Source organism: Sphaeramia orbicularis, unplaced genomic scaffold (assembly GCF_902148855.1).
Source record: "Sphaeramia orbicularis unplaced genomic scaffold, fSphaOr1.1, whole genome shotgun sequence".
NCBI lineage: Eukaryota > Metazoa > Chordata > Actinopteri > Kurtiformes > Apogonidae > Sphaeramia > Sphaeramia orbicularis.
In genome coordinates this window covers 111,304-121,386 of record NW_021941639.1, presented here as the reverse complement: position 1 = coordinate 121,386, position 10,083 = coordinate 111,304, and the positions used below count along the sequence as shown (strand labels likewise).

General features: G+C 45.9%; 1 protein-coding gene across 1 annotated transcript in view; it reads left to right on the top strand.

Annotated features, from left to right (window-relative positions):
• The first annotated feature begins 6,900 nt into the window (after positions 1 to 6,900).
• The window catches only part of LOC115416656 (uncharacterized), a 56,251-nt gene continuing 53,068 nt past the window's right edge, over positions 6,901 to 10,083 (top strand). The window contains exons 1-2 of the mRNA XM_030130502.1: positions 6,901 to 6,997; positions 7,318 to 7,440. Of these exons, the coding sequence (XP_029986362.1) occupies positions 6,994 to 6,997; positions 7,318 to 7,440 (127 nt within the window). The 5' untranslated portion in view covers positions 6,901 to 6,993. The remainder of the gene's footprint in view (positions 6,998 to 7,317; positions 7,441 to 10,083) is intronic.

Below are 10,083 nucleotides of genomic sequence, written 5' to 3'. Positions count from 1 at the left end.
GTTAGTTTGGTTAAGGTTAGGGTTAGGGTTAAGGTTAGGGTTAGTTGGGTTAGGGTTAAGGTTAGGGTTAGTTTGGTTAGGGTTAAGGCTAGGGTTAGTTGGGTTAGGGTTAAGGTTAGGGTTAGTTGGGTTGGGGTTAGTTGGGTTAGGGTTAGTTAGGTTAGGGTTAGTTGGGTTAGAGTTAGGGTTAGTTGGGTTAAGGTTAGGGTTAGTTGGGTTAAGGTTAGTTGGGTTGGGGTTAGTTGGGTTAGGGTTAGTTGGGTTAGGTTTAGTTGGGTTAGGGTTAGTTGGGTTAAGGTTAGGGTTAGTTGGGTTGGGGTTAGTTGGGTTAGGGTTAGGGTTAGTTGGGTTAAGGTTAGGGTTAGTTGGGTTAAGGTTAGGGTTAGCTGGGTTGGGGTTAGTTGGGTTAGGGTTAGGGTTAGTTGGGTTAGGGTTAGTTGGGTTAGGTTTAGTTGGGTTAAGGTTAGGGTTAGTTGGGTTAGGGTTAAGGTTAGGGGTAGTTGGGTTAGGGTTAAGGTTAGGGTTAGTTGGGTTAGGGTTAGGTTTAGTTGGGTTAGGGTTAGTTGGGTTAGGTTTAGTTGGGTTAGGGTTAGTTGGGTTAGGGTTAGTTGGGTTAGGTTTAGTTGGGTTAAGGTTAGGGTTAGTTGGGTTAGGGTTAAGGTTAGGGTTAGTTGGGTTAGGGTTAAGGTTAGGGTTAGTTGGGTTAGGGTTAGGTTTAGTTGGGTTAGGGTTAGTTGGGTTAGGTTTAGTTGGGTTAGGGTTAGTTGGGTTGGGGTTAGGTTTAGTTGGGTTAGGGTTAGTTGGGTTAGGGTTAGTTGGGTTGGGGTTAGGGTTAGTTGGGTTAGGTTTAGTTGGGTTAGGGTTAGTTGGGTTGGGGTTAGGGTTAGTTGGGTTAGGGTTAAGGTTAGGGTTAGTTGGGTTAGGGTCAGGTTTAGTTGGGTTAGGTTTAGTTGGGTTAGGGTTAGTTGAGGTCCTGATGCGGTCTGTGTTGGTAGACAGTCCACTGGGACATGTGATCTCAGACATGGGGGAGGGTGGGGGGGTGGACTTTGTCCCTCAGTCTCCACAGTGCACAGCTCAGTTCAGTCCAAACACCATGAACCTCAGAGGAGTCCGCTTTTTCGGAATTTTCAGCACCGTCCTGTCGGCTTCAGGTGAGAGACCGTCTACTGTTTACAGGAACTGGTAGAACCCTAACCCTAACCCTAGAACTGGTAGAACCCTAACCCTAACCCTAGAACTGGTAGAACCTTAACCTTAACCCTAGAGCTGGTAGAACCCTAACCCTAGAACTGGTAGAACCCTAACCCTAACCCTAGAACTGGTAGAACCTTAACCTTAACCCTAGAGCTGGTAGAACCCTAACCCTAGAGCTGGTAGAACCCTAACCCTAATCCTAGAACTGGTAGAACCCTAACCCTAGAGCTGGTAGAACCCTAACCCTAGAACTGGTAGAACCCTAACCCTAACCCTAGAACTGGTAGAACCCTAACCCTAGAACTGGTAGAACCCTAACCCTAACCCTAGAACTGGTAGAACCCTAAGCCTAGAACTGGTAGAACCTTAACCTTAACCCTAGAGCTGGTAGAACCCTAACCCTAACCCTAGAGCTGGTAGAACCCTAACCCTAACCCTAGAACTGGTAGAACCCTAACCCTAACCCTAGAACTGGTAGAACCCTAACCCTAACCCTAGAACTGGTAGAACCCTAACCCTAGAACTGGTAGAACCCTAACCCTAACCCTAGAACTAGTAGAACCCTAACCCTAACCCTAGAACTGGTAGAACCTTAATCCTAACCCTAGAACTGGTAGAACCCTAACCCTAACCCTAGAACTGGTAGAACCTTAATCCTAACCCTAGAACTGGTAGAACCCTAACCCTAACCCTAGAGCTGGTAGAACCCTAACCCTAACCCTAGAACTGGTAGAACCCTAACCCTAACCCTAGAGCTGGTAGAACCCTAACCCTAGAACTGGTAGAACCCTAACCCTAGAACTGGTAGAACCCTAACCCTAACGCTAGAACTGGTAGAACCTTAATCCTAACCTTAGAACTGGTAGAACCCTAACCCTAGAACTAGTAGAACCTTAATCCTAACCTTAGAACTGGTAGAACCCTAACCCTAACCCTAGAACTGGTAGAACCTTAATCCTAACCTTAGAACTGGTAGAACCCTAACCCTAACCCTAGAGCTGGTAGAACCATAACCCTAACCCTAAAACTGGTAGAACCCTAACCTTAGAACTGATGTTTACCATCGTATTCACCCACCGGACCTTTAATGAGACCGGCTGAAATTGAGCACAGTCTGCAGTCACCGTTTCAGGATTTAGGGTTTAGGGTTTCAGGGTTTAGGGTTTCAGGATTTAGGGTTTCAGGGTTTAGGGTTTAGGGTTTCAGGGTTTAGGGTTTCAGGGTTTCAGGATTTCAGGGTTTAGGGTTTCAGGGTTTCAGGGTTTAGGGTTTCAGGGTTTCAGGTTTAGGGTTTCAGGGTTTAGGGTTTCAGGATTTAGGGTTTCAGGGTTTAGGGGTTTAGGGTTTCAGGGTTTAGGGTTTCAAGGTTTCAGGGTTAAGGGTTTAGGGTTTCAGGGTTTAGGGTTTCAGGGGTTTAGGATTTCAGGGTTTAGGGTTTCAGGGTTTAGAATTTAGGGTTTTAGGTTTTAGGGTATAGGGTTTCAGGGTTTCAGGGTTTCAAGGTTTAGGGTTTCATGGTTTCAGGATTGACGGTTTAGGGTGTCAGGGTTTCAGGGTTTAGTGTTTAGGGTTTAGGGTTCGGGGTTTAGGGTTTCAGGGTTTCAGGGTTTAGAGTTTTAGGGTTTTAGGGTTTCAGGGTTTAGGGTTTAGAGTTTAGGGTTTCAGGTTTCAGGGTTTAGGGTTTCAGGGTTTAGGGTTTCAGGATTTAGGGTTTCAGGGTTTAGGGGTTTAGGGTTTCAGGGTTTCAGGGTTTAGGGTTTCAGGATTTAGGGTTTTGGGGTTTCAGGGTTTAGGGTTTAGGGTTTCAGGGTTTAGGGTTTCAAGGTTTCAGGGTTAAGGGTTTCAGGGTTTAGGGTTTCAGGGGTTTAGGATTTCAGGGTTTAGGGTTTCAGGGTTTAGAATTTAGGGTTTTAGGTTTTAGGGTATAGGGTTTCAGGGTTTCAAGGTTTAGGGTTTCATGGTTTCAGGATTGACGGTTTAGGGTGTCAGGGTTTCAGGGTTTAGTGTTTAGGGTTCGGGGTTTAGGGTTTCAGGGTTTCAGGGTTTAGAGTTTTAGGGTTTTAGGGTTTCAGGGTTTAGGGTTTAGAGTTTAGGGTTTCAGGTTTCAGGGTTTAGGGTTTCAGGGTTTCAGGGTTTAGGGTTTCAGGATTTACAGCTTAGGGCAGGCATGTTCAAAGTCCGGCCCGGGGCCAATCTCGGCCCGCGGTCAGATTTTCTACGGCCCACAGCTTGGGTTTTAGAATGTATTATTTATGGCCCGCTTGGACTGTTGAACAGACTACATGAATCATAAAAGGTTCCAAATGCAGTTTCTCCTTTCACCTCATGGTGGCAGCACCACTCTAACTCTATCTGGCTCTGTGACCTTGCCGTGAACCCTTTTCGCTAATTTCTAACCACGGCACCTGTAAATAAAAAAACAAGTTGACAGTGAGGGCCGCCGCTTCCAGGAGAGATGGGACTTATAATTTTTTTTCACTGAAAATCAAGGCGATTGTGTTTGCCTAATTTTTCAAGAGACTGTTGCCTTGTTTAAGGAATTCAATGTAAAGAGACACGAGCAGACAAAACATGCTAACACATACGACAAGCTAGCAGGGAGTGAAGCAAATTCAAGCTGCTTTAAACTCAACAGTGACTCTTCATGTGAACCAGTGAGTTCAATGAATTCACCACCAAGGCAAGCTACCAATTTGCCAGGTTAGTTGCCTCTAACTGCTGGTGTTATGTACTTGTAGATGTGACACAAAATATTTCTTTCTGAATGATTTTGTGAAAGACAAGAGTAAGAGTCATATGTTTTCATCTTAAACATTAACAGACTTTGCATTACTGAGTAATATATGAGTAATGAGTACTCATATAAGTCATGTTTAAAATGAATGTGGGGTTAAGATTTGTATCAACTTGGACGTTTCAGATACTCCACACAGTTTGTTCTATGTTATCTGACTCCAGATGTGAAAGGAAGGCAGAAATGTTTTTTTTTTTTTTTTTTTAATTTGTTCAGACCTGAGTGGCCTAGATTTAGTTACATTGCCATTTAAAAAAATGATATTGTGACAATGAAAATTAAATTGTTGTAGAACAGCGTTTTTATATGTAATTTTTACTGTTTAAAAAACGTCCGAAGGGACCACTGGCCCCTGGCAATCTCCACATTATCAGATCTGGCCCTCTTTAAAAAAAGTTTGGACACCCCTGGCTTAGGGTGTCAGGGTTTCAGGGTTTAGGGTGTCAGGGTTTCGGGGTTTTAGGGTTTCAGGTTTTCAGGGTTTGGGGTTTCAGAGTTTAGGATTTAGGGTTTCAGGGTTTCAAGGTTTAGGGTGTCAGGGTTTCAGAGTTTAGGGTTTCAGGGTTTAGGGTTTAGTGTTTAGGGTTCAGGGTTCATGGTTTCAGGGTTTAGGGTTTCAGGGTTTGGCGTTTAGGGTTTCAGGGTTTATGGTTTCAGGGTTTAGGGTTTCAGGGTTCAGGGTTTAGGGTTTCAGGGTTTAGGGTTTCAGGGTTCAGGGTTTAGGGTTTAGGGTTTAGGGTTTCAGGGTTTTAGGGTTTCAGGTTTTCAGGGTTTAGGGTTTCAGGGTTTAGAATTTAGGGTTTCAAGGTTTAGGGTGTCAGGGTTTCAGAGTTTAGGGTTTCAGGGTTTAGGGTTTAGTGTTTAGGGTTCAGGGTTTCAGGGTTTAGGGTTTCAGGGTTTAGGGTTTAGGGTTTCAGGGTTTATGGTTTCAGGGTTTAGGGTTTCAGGGTTTAGGGTTTCAGGGTTCAGGGTTTGAGGGTTTAGGGTTTGAGGGTTTAGGGTTTGAGGGTTTGGGGTTTGAGGGTTTAGGGTTTCAGGGTTTAGGGTTTCAGGGTTTATGGTTTATGGTTTATGGTTTAGGGTTTCAGGGTTTAGGGTTTCAGGGTTTAGCGTTCATGGTTTCAGGGTTTAGGGTTTAGGGTTTATGGTTTCAGGGTTTAGGGTTTAGGGTTTATGGTTTGGGTTTCAGGGTTTAGGGTTTCAGGGTACAGGGTTTAGGGTTTTCAGGGTTTAGGGTTCAGGGTTTCAGGGTTTAGGGTTTCAGGGTTTAGGGTTTATGGTTTCAGGGTTTAGGGTTTAGGGTTTCAGGGTTTAGGGTTTCAGGGTTTAGGGTTTAGGGTTTCAGGGTTTAGGGTTTATGGTTTAGGGTTTTAGGGTTTCAGGGTTTAGGGTTTAGGGTTTAGGGTTTATGGTTTAGGGTTTCAGGGTTTAGGGTTTATGGTTTAGGGTTTCAGGGTTTAGGGTTTAGGGTTTCAGGGTTTAGGGTTTCAGGGTTTAGGGTTTCAGGGTTTCAGGGTTTCAGGGTTCAGGGTTTCAGGGTTCAGGGTTTCAGGGTTTAGGGTTTGAGGGTTTAGGGTTTGAGGGTTTGGGGTTTGAGGGTTTAGGGTTTCAGGGTTTAGGGTTTCAGGGTTTATGGTTTATGGTTTAGGGTTTCAGGGTTTCAGGGTTTAGGGTTTCAGGGTTTAGCGTTTATGGTTTCAGGGTTTAGGGTTTAGGGTTTATGGTTTAGGGTTTCAGGGTTTAGGGTTTATGGTTTTGGGTTTCAGGGTTTAGGGTTTCAGGGTACAGGGTTTAGGGTTTTCAGGGTTTAGGGTTCAGGGTTTAGGGTTTCAGGGTTTAGGGTTTCAGGGTTTAGGGTTTATGGTTTAGGGTTTCAGGGTTTAGGGTTTAGGGTTTCAGGGTTTAGGGTTTAGGGTTTCAGGGTTTAGAGTTTATGGTTTAGGGTTTTAGGGTTTCAGGGTTTAGGGTTTAGGGTTTAGGGTTTAGGGTTTCAGGGTTTAGGGTTTAGGGTTTATGGTTTAGGGTTTCAGGGTTTAGGGTTTCAGGGTTTAGGGTTTAGGGTTTCAGGGTTTAGGGTTTCAGGGTTTAGGGTTTCAGGGTTTAGAGTTTAGGGTTTATGGTTTAGGGTTTCAAGGTTTAGGGTTTCAGGGTTTCAGGGTTTAGGGTTTATGGTTTAGGGTTTAGGGTTTATGGTTTTCCAGTCATTTAAAGCATTTGAAGGGTCATCTTTGGATGCATTCTCCAATAACTGAACGTACAAATGGATGAAAGAAAAACACTGATGACAGAGAATCACAACAAACACAAGAATAAACACCATGAAAACTAATCCTAACCCTGAACCACTGTCCTAATCCTAACCCTGAACCACTGTCCTAACCCTAACCCTGAACCACTGTCCTAACCCTAACCCTGAACCACTGTCCTAATCCTAACCCTGAACCACTGTCCTAATCCTAACCCTGAACCACTGTCCTAACCCTAACCCTGAACCACTGTCCTAACCCTAACCCTGAACCACTGTCCTAATCCTAACCCTGAACCACTGTCCTAACCCTAACCCTGAACCACTGTCCAAACCCTAACCCTGAACCACTGTCCTAACCCTAACCCTTCAGAACCAGGGTCTGCTCAGTGTCTTCACCTGCCTAAATTGACGGTCCTTCCTGGTTTCCAGTCTTCCTGGATCCGGACCGAGCCCACGTGGTCCTGGTTCGGACCCGGCGGTACAACTCGGGCTGGTTGGAGGAGCTCCAGAGGGGGGACCTGAAGAGGGAGTGTCTGGAGGAGATCTGCTCCTATGAGGAGGCCAGGGAGGTCTTCGAACACACCGAGATCACGGTCCGACCCTGAACCCAAACCGTAACCCAACCCCGAACCCTAACCCTAACCCGAACCCTTACCCTAACCCAGCTCCAAACACACTTCATTCAACGTGAACATGTGTGAGACTCACTTCTGTCCATGTTTTGTTTCCACAGGATGAGTTCTGGAAGACCTACATGGGTAAGAGGCCCATAGAACAACCCTAGTCCTAACCCTAGTCCTAACCTGTGCCCCTGTCCAACCTGAATCAATGTGTCAAATACCCCACACAGAAGGTTAGGGTCAGGGTTAGCGTTAGCATTCTGGTTAGGGTTAGGGATTAGGTTTAGGTTTAGGGGTTAGGGTTCTGGTTAGAGTTAGGGTTAAGGATCAGGTTTAGGTGTTAGGATTAGGGTTAAGGTTTAGGTGTTAGGGTTAGAGTTAGAGTTAAGGATAAGGTTTAAGTGTTAGGGTTAGCAGAGACAGATGTTGAAGGTGCAGTGACAGTTGCTGTCCTTCAGTCCAGGACGTCTGTCAGTCCAACCCCTGTCTGAACGGAGGCTCCTGCTCCATCCAGTCAGTCCAGGAAAACACCTACACCTGCCTGTGCCTGCCCCGCTTCAGCGGACTCAACTGTGAACTAGGTAAGGACCGCTTCAACTGTGAACTAGGTAAGGACCGCTTCAACTGTGAACTAGGTAAGGACCACTTCAACTGTGAACTAGGTAGGGACTGCTTCAACTGTGAACTAGGTAAGGACCACTTCAACTGTGAACTAGGTAAGGACCGCTTCAACTGTGAACTAGGTAAGGACCGCTTCAACTGTGAACTAGGTAAGGACCGCTTCAACTGTGAACTAGGTAGGGACCGCTTCAACTGTGAACTAGGTAAGGACCGCTTCAACTGTGAACTAGGTAAGGACCGCTTCAACTGTGAAGTAGGTAAGGACCGCTTCAACTGTGAAGTAGGTAAGGACTGGTTTAACTGTGAACTAGGTAAGGACCGCTTCAACTGTGAACTAGAAAAGGACCACTTCAACTGTGAAGTAGGAAAGGACTGGTTTAACTGTGAACTAGGTAAGGACCGCTTCAACCGTGAAGTAGGTAAGGACCGCTTCAACTGTGAACCAGGTAAGGACCGCTTCAACCGTGAAGTAGGTAAGGACCACTTCAACTGTGAACCAGGTAAGGACCGCTTCAACCGTGAAGTAGGTAAGGACCACTTCAACTGTGAACCAGGTAAGGACCGCTTCAACTGTGAAGTAGGTAAGGACCGCTTCAACTTGAAGTAGGTAAGGACCGTGTCAACTGTGAACTAGGTAAGGACCGCTTCAACTGTGAAGTAGGTAAGGACTGCATCAACTGTGAACTAGGTAAGGACCGCTTCAACTGTGAAGTGGGTAAGAAGCGCTTCAACTGTGAACTAGGTAAGGACTGCTTCAACTGTGAACTAGGTAAGGACCGCTTCAACCGTGAAGTAGGTAAGGACCGCTTCAACTGTGAACCAGGTAAGGACCGCTTCAACTGTGAAGTAGGTAAGGACCGCTTCAACTTGAAGTAGGTAAGGACCGTGTCAACTGTGAACTAGGTAAGGACCGCTTCAACTGTGAAGTGGGTAAGAAGCGCTTCAACTGTGAACTAGGTAAGGACTGCTTCAACTGTGAACTAGGTAAGGACCGCTTCAACCGTGAAGTAGGTAAGGACCGCTTCAACTGTGAACCAGGTAAGGACCGCTTCAACTGTGAACTAGGTAAGGACCGCTTCAACTGTGAAGTAGGTAAGGACCGCTTCAACTGTGAACTAGGTAAGGACCGCTTCAACTGTGAAGTAGGTAAGGACCGCTTCAACTTGAAGTAGGTAAGGACTGCTTCAATTGTGAACTAGGTAAGGACCGCTTCAACTGTGAAGTGGGTAAGAAGCGCTTCAACTGTGAACTAGGAAAGGACTGCTTCAACTGTGAACTAGGTAAGGACTGCTTCAACCGTGAAGTAGGTAAGGACCACTTCAACTGTAAACCAGGTAAGGACCGCTTCAACTGTGAAGTAGGTAAGGACTGGTTTAACTGTGAACTAGGTAAGGACCGCTTCAACTGTGAAGTAGGTAAGGACTGGTTTAAAACTGTGAACTAAGTAAGGACCGCTTCAACTGGTGAACTAGGTAAGGACCGCTTCAACTGTGAACTAGGTAAGGACCCGCTTCAAACTGTGAACTGGTAGGAACCGCTTCAACGTGAACTAGGTAAGGACCGCTTCAACTGTGAACCAGGTAGAGACCGCTTCAACTGTGAACTAGGTAAGGACCGCTTCAACTATGAACTAGGTAGGACCCGCTTCAACTGTGAAGTAGGTAAGGACTGGTTTGACGTGAACTAGGTAAGGACCGCTTCAGCTGTGAAGTAGGTAAGGACTGCTTCAACTGTGAACTTAGGACCCGCTTCAACTGTGAACTAGAAAAGAACCGCTTCAACTGTGAAAGTTGTTAAGGACTGGTTTAACTGTGACTAGGTAAGGACCGCTCAACTGTGAAGTAGGTAAGGACCGCTTCAACTTGAAGTAGGTAAGGACCACGTCAACTGTGAACTAGGTAAGGACCGCTTCAACTGTGAAGTAGGTAAGACTGCGTCAACTGTGAACTAGGTAAGGCCGCTTCAACTGTGAAGGTGGTAAGAATCACTTCAACTGTGAACTAGTTAAGGACCGTTCAACTGTGAACTAGGTAAGGACCCGCTTCAACTGTGAAGTGGTTAAGAAGGGCTTCAACTGTGAACTGGTTAAGGACTGCTTCAACTGTAACTAGGTAAGACCGCTTCAAACCGTGAAGTAGGTAAGGACCGCTCAACTGTGAAGTAGGTAAGGACCGCTTCAACTGTGAACTAGGTAAGGACCGCTTCAACTGTGAAGTAGGTAAGGACTGGTTTAACTGTGAACTAGGTAAGGACCACTTCAACTGTGAACTAGGTAAGGACGCTTCAACTGTGAACTAGGTAAGGCCGCTTCAACTGTGAAGTAGGTAAGGACTGCTTCACTTGAAGTAGGTAAGGACTGCTTCAATTGTGAACTAGGTAGACCGCTTCAACTGTGAAGTGGGTAAGAAGCGCTTCAACTGTGAACTAGGAAAGGCCTGCTTCAACTGTGAACTAGGTAAGGACCGCTTCAGCTGTGAACCCAGTAAGGACCGCTTCACTGTGAAGTAGGTAAGGACCGTTTCAACTGTGAACTAGGTAAGGACGCTTCAACTGTGAACTAGGTAAGGACCGCTTCAACTGTGAACTAGGTAAGGACCACTTCA